Consider the following 12,431-nt stretch of genomic DNA (forward strand, 5'->3'; position numbering starts at 1 on the left):
GGCCTGAAGTGGACAGTTGGAAAGCCAGGAATTCTCCATTCAAATTTCACTTCAGCTATCAACTTGCTGTGCTGTTCAGCCTCAGGAGGAGCAACAAGCAAGGCTGCCTGAGGCCTAGCGGGCCCAAAATTGGAAACATAGCAAGGTTCCAGATGGAACAATACCAATGAGAAGGCCCTGTGCCGCTATTCCGTCCTTTTCTCCTTAACGGATTTTTATTTATGGGAGGAAAAAAAGATGGAAGAGGCTGAGGGAAAACACAGGAGGCTTACGAGTGGAAGATGACATTGTCCAGACTCCACATAAACTTCTGTGAGTGAGGCAGGCCAGTAGAACCATAAAAGCCTTGAATGGAAGTCCCTGCTTCCAAGGCTGTGGGGCTACTACGATAACAAGAGAATCAGCTGCAATGAGGATATGGGGTCTGCCTGCCAAGTGAAGCTACTCAGTACCACTGTCCATTGCGTATTGGGTCTGCGGGGGGCCCATCACTTATTACCAGTTGCATTGGGGTGGAGTCTCTCGTCATTCAACAGAGCCAGGAAGTTGCTATTGTTGAGGTAAAGGTCCCGATGATGTGGATCTGAAAATGTGGAAGCCAAGAAAAACAGAGTTGAGAGAACTCTTGCTTGGTTCCTAAACTCAATAAACTACCCCCACCCCGCTTGCCTCTCCCCACTGAACCCAGAAGACTGGCTCTCCCACCCCTCCCATATTTTCAACACTAAGGGCGCAATCCTATGCATGTTTAGACAGAAAAAAGTCCTACGATTCTCAGTGTTCCCCAGCTAGCCAGTAATCCCAGACGGCTCCCCATCACCACCGCTCCTATACACCCGAGTCTGAGGTGGGTAGACTTCCAGGTTGGTTACAGCATTGGCTAGAAATTAGCCACTGCCAAATGATGATAATACTGGCCTACCGTACAGAGCTGTTGTAAGGATTTCTGAGAATATATAGGTGAAAGCAACTTGAACAACCAAAAGCGCAACATACAATGTTAAAGAACAGGTCATGATGGTGGTAGTAGTAGAACTAGGAGTAATCTCACCATTCCAGTAGTTACAGATGGAGAGATCCTGGCCCATATGCGTATAACACAAGCGGTATAGGTTGGATTTCATGTACTCAGGAAAAAGCCATTTCAAGTATTTGGTGTCTGAATTGAAAATTGCAGAGAGAATGAGAGCATGAGCACACATACAGCCCCACTGCCACTGTTTTCCCCATTACTGTTTCAAGCCCAAGATTCTTCCATCCTGTGCAAGTCCCCAACTTTTGTGGGCCCATGGGCACATCTGGATTTTTTTTTTAAAGTATCATGGGAGTGATTAAAAAATGGCTGCTGTGAGGGCATGACTAATCACAAAATGGCTGCCATGTGGGTGTGGCCATTCACAATATTTTGGGAGCACCCCACGCTCCAACTCTCTGTCTGGGTTCACACAACATGACAAGACAGAGTACAGGTGGAGTATGGGTTGAATCATGGGTGGCTGTTGAATCGTGGGTTGTCATGTTGTGTGAACCCAGCTGCACAAACAAATCATGGTTTGTTAACCACGAACAACCCATGAAGTGAACTGTGGGTTGTTTGTGATTAACAAACCATTGTTTCTTAGCCTGGTTGGGTTCACACAACACAACAACCCACATTTCAACAGCCACCCACGGTTCAACGACAACCCACACTCAACCCGTACTCTGGCCTGTCGTGTTGTATGAACCAGGTCTCTCTCTGTTTTCTGTCCATGTATGTTTTCTCAGAAAAAAATACACACTGCCGAGAGAAAACACACACCACAAAGAAAGAGAGAGAAGACTCCCCCCACTTCTCACCCCGTCCCACCAACGACAGTGAACGGAGCAATATCCAATGTCAATATTGTGAACTGCTGAGAGATTTTATTATATTCAGCAGTATATAAATACCACAACTAAATAATAATTAATCAATAAATACAATAATGTCTCCACTCGCTTGCATGGGGTGGGGGAAGGGAAGCTGCATTGCCAAAAACAGCTGATGATGGGGAGAAGTCCCTCTCCCACCAAGGACCCTTAGGACAACCACCAGCCAGTTTTTTCAGCTTCCCCCACCCCCCATGGAAGTGAATAGAGAAAGTGCAGCAAAAACAAAACAAAACTGCAAGGGGGTGGGGTGGGGGGTTAGCCTACATACCACCAGGGATCTTGCTGCCTGAAGGGTCCTTGGTGGAGGTGGGGTTCCTCTCCCCACAGCCATTTTTCAGCAACATGGGCTTCCTTGTCCCCCCATGCAAGTGAATAACCCCCCCGCACTCCATTCACTTGCATGGGGGAGAGAGCAGTGGGAGGCCAGAAAGGCCTGGCAGGTGCCTCAGCATGGCCTCAGGGGCTTTTCAATCCACTCAATGTCTGAACACAACCCTCCACACACACACTCTGGGGAAGGCCCAAGCAGAGAGGGAAACTAGGCTGGGGTGCCAAAATTCCAGGGGCTGCTCTCAACAATGTAAATGTCTTAGAGAGGAAGCTGCTTTATGAGGCTGAATCTACACATCATACTTATACCATTATCATAACTATTGGTGCCCATTGGTGTCACGTGTACCAATAGTTATGACAATGGTATGATAACGGTATAACTGTGATGTGAAGATTCAGCCCCAGAGTCTGAATCTGAGTCTGGGCTAGATGGCCTTGGGTCCATCTAGCCCAGTATTGTTGACTCTGGCTGGCAGAGGCTCTCCAGGGGTTCAGGCTGGAGTTTTCCCAGCCCTACCTGGAGAGATCTGGGGATCGAACCTGGGACCGTCTGCATGCTAAGCACGTGCTCTACCCGCTGAGCCACAGCCCCTTCCCTACAAAGAAGCTTGTATGCTGGGCAGTGTTCCGGGGACACCATCGAGAGCCAGATATCTAAGGTCTGTGGGCTGCCCAGGGCAAATACACAATCGTAAATTGGATGAAAGAAAGATGGGGAAGGTGTTAAACAATGAATATTGCAGAGGCGCCTCTGCAATCATATCCTGAGCAGCAAAGCAGTAACTACGACACAAGGGGAGGCAGCAACATTTTAATCCATTGAGGGCAGCCAAAAATCCTTGGGCTGCCCTTGCAGTATGTGCTTACATACTGTTAGACTCCGGACCTAATGATCTTAAGCACACACACACACTTTTGATGGAAATGTATATTACTTCATTTACTTCAAAATGGGAGCCAACCAGCCCTGCTGTGTTTGGGGCCCACCCCGTTCCATGGGGTGGAGCCCTAGTCATCTGCCCCAAAGTCCTGTCCAGATGGCACCCCTGTGCCCCTGCCCCATTACTTACCCCCATACTGCCCCATTTGTGGAGAAGAGAGAGAGATGAATGTGTCCACATTGTGGTTGGGCATTGTGGAGAGGAGGGCACGACAGATGAGTCCTCCTGCAGGACAGAGGAAGGGGAGCTATATTTTAGGACAGGCAGTAAGGGTTGCCTCCTTCCAGAAGAATCCCGGTCCCACATAATTTCCAGATTGATCCATCAAGGGAACTACATCTTAGGGATGTTTTGGTCTCGGCAGCTTTAATATGGGCACTGTTCCAACAGAAAGGTCAAAATGGGTCAACTTTCTACTTACTTTTTTGCTTCTGCAAGTAAACCACCTGTATGGTTGATGTGACTTTGTAATATGAAGTTGATGTGACTTTGTAATAGGGATGTTGGAGGAATCTATTTGGGGGTTAGAGCTCAGCATGTTTTCACCAGCTCGGTCCCCCAGACTCCAGCAAGCACATCCCCGAGCTGGCCCAATTCATCACACAATGAGTTGGGCCAGCTCACAGTTTTCTGCTTTTTAAAAAAAAATGCACAAATTGAGTTTTGCACAAAATCGGAGCCGTAAATAGCACAATTTGCACAAAATTGGGGGCATAAATGGTCTAATTAGGCTACTTAGACCAGTCATGCCTGTAATTTTGCACAAATTGCACTACTTATGGCTGCAATTTTGCCCAAATCACGGTTTCTGTAAATATTCACAGCCACGGTTTTGTGCAAATTGCGACTTGTGCCTTAAAAGAAAAGGGCAGCAAAGTTTCTGAGTTTCAGGAACTGGCCTGGTGCTCGGCTCGCAAATGCATGCTGAGTTGAGTATGCCACAGAGATCTGTCAAACCAAAAACAAACAGGATTTCCCAGCGACGGACAACCCTACTCTGTAATAATATTTGCAGATCATGCCTTTGGAGTGGGGCATATCCCAAACTTTTTAAAACACACACACATACACACACCTGCCTTTTATGGGAAAACCTCAAACTCATGGAAAACTCAAAGCATTTTCTCGCAGATTCTCAAATGGACTTTACTGAACACACCCAATTTGAATGACCCTGAAAATCCACAAAAGAGCCAAATTTTCCACAAATTTGCAGAGAGAGGTATGGCCCTATGTTTTTGAAAACCTGATGTTTTCTTCCAGTTTCATGTTCATTAAATTGGAAAGGCCAAAAAATAAATCAGTAAACCTCTCCAAAACCCAAACAGCACAACACACCTTGAAGTGACATTTGGTGAGCATTCACAGTAAATGCAGTTCAGAGTTTGGAGGTGTGATTTATGCATGCTTTCAGAATTTCAAAAGGGGGTGTGTGAGAGTATAAATAATAATAACAGAGGATGTGTATCCAGACTGTAAAACCTAGACATCTAAAACTTGGCATGCATACTACGGGGATCCTAGGGGTGTGCACCTCGGGGTTATTTTGTTTTTTAAAACACAGTAATTAATTTTAATGTGTCCATGTGCCTGACACCTGCAGTAAGCTTTTCAGTCTCTAGGGGCAGACTTCCCTAACCAGCACATAGCTTTGCAGTCCATACAGGGGAGATCAGTAGGCAGAGGGGCAGCATTATAGGCCTGCTCCCTCCCCGCTCCTGTGGGGCAGCCCCCCTCAGGGGAATGGAGTGGACAGACCTTTCCCTCAGGGGGCTGTAGGAGTGTACCATGGCAGAGGCCTTGCATAGGGGTGCCAGCCACAATGTGTCTGACTCTGACAGGTGTTTGTGGACGTTTGCTTGAAGCCTTCGCTCTCTCAAACTAAGGGCTATTCCAGCCCGTGTGAAGCCAGGTCTGTTTGCCAGTGTGTGTGTATAAAGGTCGTATATGTGTATACAAATGTTGTATGTCTATACACATTTATTTATACACACACACACACACACACACACACACAGAGTTACATTTGACTCAGATACATTACTATCTGTATCTGAGTCAAACTAGACCTGACGTTATTCATTTCTTCAGCTCTTGTTTGGCTGATTTTTTAAAAAGACATAGCGGGGGGGGGGTCTGCACCAGATGAGGCCTAGGGGAAGGGGGCTTTAACCCTTTGCCACCTACTACAGTCCCGTTCCTAATCAAGACACTCCCACACACCTGCTCTGGGTTCATATCTAGTTTAGCCCGGAGTTCCTGTGAACCAGGAAGTCCACCATTCAAACCTCGCCCTTGCCATGCACTCGTTAGGGAGGTAATATACAGGAAGTGTTTTGAACTCCCCGGAATTGCTAATTGTTATTACTGTATCTTTGCAGCTAAAACTGTGCAGAGTGAAATTGACAGGAATGTACTCCCGTTCAACCTGCCCCAACTTCATTCAGAGGTGTCCAAAATTTATATGTGTCTCTTTCACCCAGCCTTCCCGCAGATTTCATGCCCTCCAGATGTGTTGGATTACAACTCCCAGTATCCCCCAGCCAGCATGGTGGGATATGTTCTGGGGGTTTGGGGAGGGTTTTTGTTGTTGTTAACATTTGTTTGTTTCAGTATTTAAAAATGGTAAACAGACCTGGGTGCCTTGGCAGAAAGGTGGTATAGAAATGTAATAACTAATTAACTCAAGGCACAATTCTATGACTTCCACCCTTGATGCTCATAAGCCTCCAAACTCAGAAGCATATGAGCATCCAGTGCAGAGCGGGAGGAGTGGTGGAGGCGATCAATGCTCTACATTTTCACTAGATGGGCTTTTTTGCCCATCTAGCTGGGACATTCCGGAGGGGGAGGAAAGGAGGCTGGAAGGCCTCAGGATAGCTCATCCCAGCCTCTCCAGTCTCCTCCCCTCCTCACCACCAGAATGCCCCCTTTACCCCCTCTCTAAGGTCGAGTTCCCAACCTCAGAGAGGCAGCTGGCACAGTTCTTTCTGTGCTGGCTGGGAGGGGGCGGAGCGTGGATTCCCAGATCTGAGGTTGGAGCGCTGTCTCCAGCCTCGGATCCAGGAATCCAAAGTATCCTATGGCCCCCCAGACACTCTCTAGGGGCCATAGGATTGTTTCCTAGCTAACTAACCAACCAACCAACAATGAAAGGTTGTCTTGTGGGCCACAGGAAATTGTTCTGTCTTTGAACAAAAGAAGGAGATAGGGAGAACCCCCATAAGCAGTGAGGGCCAATTAACAGGTGGAGCAATTTCTCACTCCACCCAGGTTGCCCAAGAAAATCAAAACAAGAGCCCCTCAGACTCCAGCCTTCTTGGGCATGCTACACAGAGTGGAGAAAACCATGTTTCTGACTCAGTGGGACTTCGGTAGTTGCACCACCTGCCAACCGCTAGCAGAAACAGGATTTACTACGCAGACCATTGTGTTAAGAACTCTTGCAGGCCCTCATCAGTCCAGTCTCCATGTTATCCTTGCATTGATCAAATATGGGAATAGGAAGATAAAAGCACAGTGTACCAACACACACCCTTCAGGGCTGGAATCAGCATCTGGCACCCTTAGGTGGCTGGCAGGGCCCCCTGCTGATGGCTCCCCCTTACATTTCTTTTTCCTGGCTTAGATCCCATCCTCCGCCCTAAGCAGTGCCAGGTGGCTGAATCTAGCCACCATTTTCATGTCCTGTAATGCCCCTGGCCTAGTGTTGCTCTGGGACATTGTGCGAAATTAAAAGGGGGCGCTACACCCAACCAACCAGTGCTGTCATTGCAGCCACATGAGCCCGCCAGAGCCTACTCACAGATGGAGGGGGCCCACCAGAGGATACCTTGTCCAGGGCCCCCTTAAACATGGAACCAGCCCTGCCCGCAGCCACCCACCCGAAGAGCCTACATACCTTGCGAGTAGCAGATGAGGTGGACCCCATCGACAGCATTCTGCATGATGGGGTAAATGGCTTGTCTGAAGCCCTCCACTTGCATCCAGAGGGGTTTCAGGCTCTCTGTGCGGTCGAACAGATCGACAACCGTTACGTTGGTCCCTGGGTGGGTCTGTAGGGAATGGGTGGAAGGAGAGAGAGAGAGATTTACACACCTGGAGAAAGAGCTGAGAGTGCAGTCTCTCCTGCAAAATCCAAGTTCAGGTTAGGATGTCCTGCCTCACTAACAGTACACAATCAAAGCCAGGCTTCACACCACAATCACTATGCAGAGAGCAGCAAGGCTGTGACGGGATGTACGAAAGTCACTTACCTTTTTGAAGGGTGACATTCGCGGTGGGGGGGAGGCGCTCCGTCCTTCCGCCCGGCTCCGCTCTGTGGAGATTCCGTGGAGCCGCCGGCCGGGGCTGCCCGCAGCTGGACATCCGGCTGCTGGGCAGCCTGCAGGGATGCAAATGGCGGCGGCTGTAGCCGCCGCCATTTGTGTCCCTGTATTTTGCCGTGATAGGCTACGTAAATATTTACGTAGCCTATCACGACAAAAAAAACCCACACACAGTGGACACAAATGGCAGTGGCTACAGCGGCTGTCATTTGCGTTCCCTTTTTTTTTTGCGGATTACGGCAAAAAAAAAAGGGGGAACGCAAATGGCAGCCGCCGTAGCCGCCGCCATTTGCGTCCGCTGTTGGGGGGTTTTTGGCCGTGATAGGCTACGTAAATACTTACGTAGCCTATCACGGCCTCCGCAGGGATGCAAATGGCATCCCTGCATTAGCCGTGATAGGCTACATAATTATTTACGTAGCCTATCATGGCTATAATGATGAAGCGAATGGCAGCCGGAGACGCGGCCACTATTCGCAAGTCAGCACGGACGGCAGCAGGTAAGTGCTCCGTTTCGTGTGCCTTTCGTGGGTGGGGCCTTCGTTCCGCCATGGATTTTGGGTGCATTCGGTGCATTCGGCCTCACCAAGATCCGTGGTGGAATTCTCTGACATCCCTAGCTGTGACTGTTTAAACCTGGGGTCCCCAACATGGTGTCCACAGCTACCAGTGTGCCCGCTGACACCTCTCTTGCAACCCAACAGACTCTCTGCCCTTCCTAATTTTTATTTTATTTCTTACGTTTTGTAATTGAGAGGCTGACATGCTGCAAGGTGAAGGGCTTCCCTCCAGCGCCATCTTTATCTGCGTTCAAAAGAGTAGTTTTATGTTTTGGAGCTCAGACTGCCCCCCGCCCCCACACCTCTGCCTTGTACCTAAGTTCGTGTGCAAGTCACTTTTCTTTCAATCACACTGGTTTGCTTTCTGGGAAATGAGCGTTTTGTGACCAGCTGTGCCCACCACGGCAGCCATTTTGTGAGAGTGCCCATAACACTCAACATTCCAAATGTGCCCACCAACCCAAAAGGGTGTGTAGACCAGCCTCCCCAATGACAATTCCCAGAATTCCTGACCATTAGTCATGCTGGCTGGGGGCTGATGAGAGTTGAAGTCTATAATATCATAGAATCATAGAATAGTAGGGTTGGAAGGGTCCAACCCCCTGCTCAATGCAGGAAGCTAAGTCAGGGCATCCCTGACAGATGGCTGTCCAGCCTCATCTTGAATGCCTCCAGTGTGGGAGAGCCCACCATCTCCCTAGGTAACTAGTTCCATTGTCATATTGCTCTGACAGTCAGGAACTTTTCCCGCTGTTCAGCCGGAATCTGGCTTCCTGTAACTTGAGCCTATTATTCGGTGTCCTGCACTCTGGCATGATCGAGAAGCAATCCTGGCCTTCCTCTCTGTGACAACCTTTCAAATACTTGAAGAGCGCTATCCTATCTCCCCTCAGTCTTCTCTTCTCAGGGCAGAAGGGTCAAATCCTCCCTCCCTGCCACACACACAAACACACACCCTTTTCTTTCTTTCTTTTTTATTGAATGACTCATCTGAGCAAAGGGCTGGATGTGCCTGATGTTGTCTGATCTCGGAAGTTAAGCAGGGTCAGCTCTGGTTAGTACTTGGATGGGACTACCTGGGAATCAGGCAATTAGAGTGAACCTCTAACCTCTATGTTAGAGGTTCACTCATAGGTAGGTAACACCACACTTCTATGAAGGTCACATATGAAGGTCATAGAAGAAGGAAGTTCATATAATTGTTTGCCAAACAGCTCTATGAAGGAACAGCTTCTGCTGGAGGCCCTCTCACCCTCTGCTCCCAGCTCAGCCCACTCCCTCCAGGGATTATCCCCAAACTTGCCACCCTATGCTCCCTGTGAAGGAGTGTCTCTAAATTGTCATTACAAAATTCAAACATCTAGAAGGCACCAGGTCGAGGAAGGATTGTTTAGACATTTGAAGGAAACTCGAGGGACTTGCCTTGAAGTCATATCAAGAGGAGAGAAGGTGATACTGGCTGGCAGCCTCTCCCTTCTCTTGTATCTAGGGAGGCAGTGTGGTGCAGTGGTTTGTTTATTGTAAAGATTTAAACAGGACACCTTTAAGGGGAAACCTAAGAGCAGCCTTCCCCGAACCTGGAACCTTCCAGGGGCGTTAGACTACAATCACCACCACCCCAGCAATGCATTCATAGCCATAGGCCATGATGGCTGGGGATGATGGGAGTTGTAATCCAAGTGCACCCGGTTGGGTTAGACTATCAGACTACAGGTGGAAAGAGCTGGGTTCAAATACCTGTTCACCCATGAATCTCTCAGCCTAACCTACCTTGCAGGGATGATGGAAGTTGTAAAGATAAAATGATGGCGGGGAGGGGAATATTGTAACACTGCCCTAACCAACTTGGAGGAAGGGCAAGATAAAAATGTAATAAAACGGGTATCTATCATAGCCTCCTAGGGGTGTGGGGAGAAACTGCAACACACATACACAATCCCCCCAAAAACAACCGTGTCTAGCTCTCCTCCAGTTTCTGGAAAGCTAAACTAAAAGCTGTCAACAGGAGAACCATGCACAGGATTGGGTCTCCTGCCAAATCATTAGGAAGCGGTGGAGTAGATGACTTAAAATGTAGCACAAGCAGGTGGGAGGAAGGAGCTGGATCCTCCCCCCTTCACACATATCCTCCAAGTAAGCTGCTTTTAAAAACAGTAACTATAAAGCACTTCTCCTGCCTGGTGGGACTTCATGACTAGAAATACCCCTTGCTAGGAAAGGTGTGGCCGTAAAAAGCAGGTTTGTGTAGAACAGCCCAGACAGAGGGAAGACTCACACCGCGCTTTATATCACAGACTTTATAGGGAATCGGCAGGGGCAAGATTGGGTCCTGCAACCAATAGTTGTGCCCCAAGACTTCACTAGGCAATGCATACATACTTTCAAAGCCATCACTGCATCCTTAAGGACTAGAAACGTGTCACTTTTAAAAACAAAAGCAGATCCACTCAGGAAGCCGGTTTCTGCATCTCAGCACCACAGTCTGCATTTCTACAGTTACACGCTCCAGTAAATGGGTTATGGCAGGGGTAGGCAACCCTCTAGATGTTCTGGACTACAATTCCCATAATCCCTGACTACTGGCCATGCTGGCTGGATGTTATGGGATTTGTAATCCAACACATCTTGAGGGCACCAGGTTGCCTATGGTGAGCTGGGGCTGGGTCGTAACTCCTCTTCCAGCTTTATAATTTCATGTCTGTGAAAGGTTTGGCCATAAAAAAGGGAGGTTTGTGTGGAAAAGCACAGAGGGAGGACTCTGGAGCTTCTGGAACCTTCTGTTCCACTACCCAGGAAACCTGGCTTTCCCATCAAACCAGTGAACCCCAGTGCAAACATCAGCCCATTGATCAGGTCACACAGGGAAATACCCCACCTCTAACCTGTCAAGGCTCTGAGTCACGCTGAGCCTGCAGAAATACATTATAACCCATCCCAATCTCTAACAAGGAGAGATTTTCATACAGTTCTTCCTCCCAGATCAACAGAAAGAAAGAAAGGGAACAGAAGACGCTGCCTTATTCTGAGTCAGACCCTTGGTCCATCAGGCCCAGTGACAGGCAGCAATGGCTCTCCAGGTTTTCAGGCAGGAGTTTCCTAGCCCTATCTGGAGATGCCAGGAATCAAACCTGGGACCTTCGACATGCAATGCACATGCTCTACCACTGAGCCATGGCCCCTCCCTAAAAATGAGGTAGGGGAGACACCAGGAAAGGCGATAGATAAATGGTGAAACCAGTATGGTGTAGTGATGAGAGCATCCTTCACCAACCTGGCACCCCTCAACTGTGTTGGACTACAACTCCCTTCATTCCCAGCCTGACACATCATTCAACAGTCCAACACAGCTGGAGGGCACCAGGTTGAGGGAAGCTGGGTTAGGGTGTTGGCTAGGTCCGGGAAGACCCAGGTTCTAGTCCTCATTTGGCCATGAAGCTCACTGGGTAAATTTGGGCCAGTCACATTCTCACAGCCTAACCAACCTCACAGGGTTGTTGTGGGGGTAAAATGAAGCAGGAATCATGGGCCCTACCCCAAGATCCTGGGGGCAAGGGGGAGATCAAAGCATAAATAAAAAAAAAATAAAGAGAGCGAGAGAGGCTGAGGAGGGATGGGGAAAGGGCTGGAACCCTCCCCTTCCCCCCACTCTCCCCTTCTCCCTCTGGAGTTTCACAGGCCTTTTGCTAGTAATAATACAAAACCTTGTTTGCATAGCATCTAACAATTGTGTGGCATATAGTCCAGTAGATAGAGATGTTGACTTTATTTATTTGTTTGTTTGTTTGTTTATTTATTTGTACTGCTTATATACCACTTAATAAAATCTCTAAGCAGACTGTAGTAAACTAATTCCACCCCAAACATCCTTTTATAATTTCTTTTCTGTTTTGAAAATGTCTATCTGTGGAAGCCCCTCCCTCCTCAAAAAATAAAAATTCTAATCTGGATAACATCTTGGAGAAAAGTACTCCCCCATGAGATAGCGGGGGGGCTGGATTCCAGGATTACCTCCCCAGAGCTTTACGAACACAAAAAGATGTTCTGAAACTCCTATTTAATAGGAGAAAACAGGGCTGACGTGTTCCATTGCAATATATGCTTTACGAAATATCAACAACTCCTGAGGGATGATTTAGGAAATATTAACAATATTTGAGAACATCTGAGGACCTGCAAGATCTGTTTGAAGAGAAACATGGTTACACCGAGGAGAAGAAAGGGGTTGGCATCACCGCCAACTCCCCCCGTACCTCCTGTGTCAAAAGTTTCAAAAACAGAAGATATAGGGGAATTATTTACTCTGATAAAGACTTTATCTTCGCAATTTACGGAGCAAGCCAAAAGGTGTGATTTAA

General features: G+C 48.0%; 1 protein-coding gene across 1 annotated transcript in view; it reads right to left on the bottom strand.

Annotated features, from left to right (window-relative positions):
* The window catches only part of PPT2 (palmitoyl-protein thioesterase 2), a 50,331-nt gene that overhangs the window by 9,719 nt on the left and 28,181 nt on the right, over positions 1-12,431 (bottom strand). The window contains exons 3-6 of the mRNA XM_084841082.1: positions 7,090-7,243; positions 3,318-3,413; positions 1,052-1,159; positions 500-583 (exon numbers count right to left, since the gene is read on the bottom strand). Of these exons, the coding sequence (XP_084697208.1) occupies positions 500-583; positions 1,052-1,159; positions 3,318-3,413; positions 7,090-7,243 (442 nt within the window). The remainder of the gene's footprint in view (positions 1-499; positions 584-1,051; positions 1,160-3,317; positions 3,414-7,089; positions 7,244-12,431) is intronic.

The sequence above is a fragment of the Heloderma suspectum genome, chromosome 2, assembly GCF_057233095.1.
Source record: "Heloderma suspectum isolate Gila_16-S chromosome 2, 16-S_ref, whole genome shotgun sequence".
NCBI lineage: Eukaryota > Metazoa > Chordata > Lepidosauria > Squamata > Helodermatidae > Heloderma > Heloderma suspectum.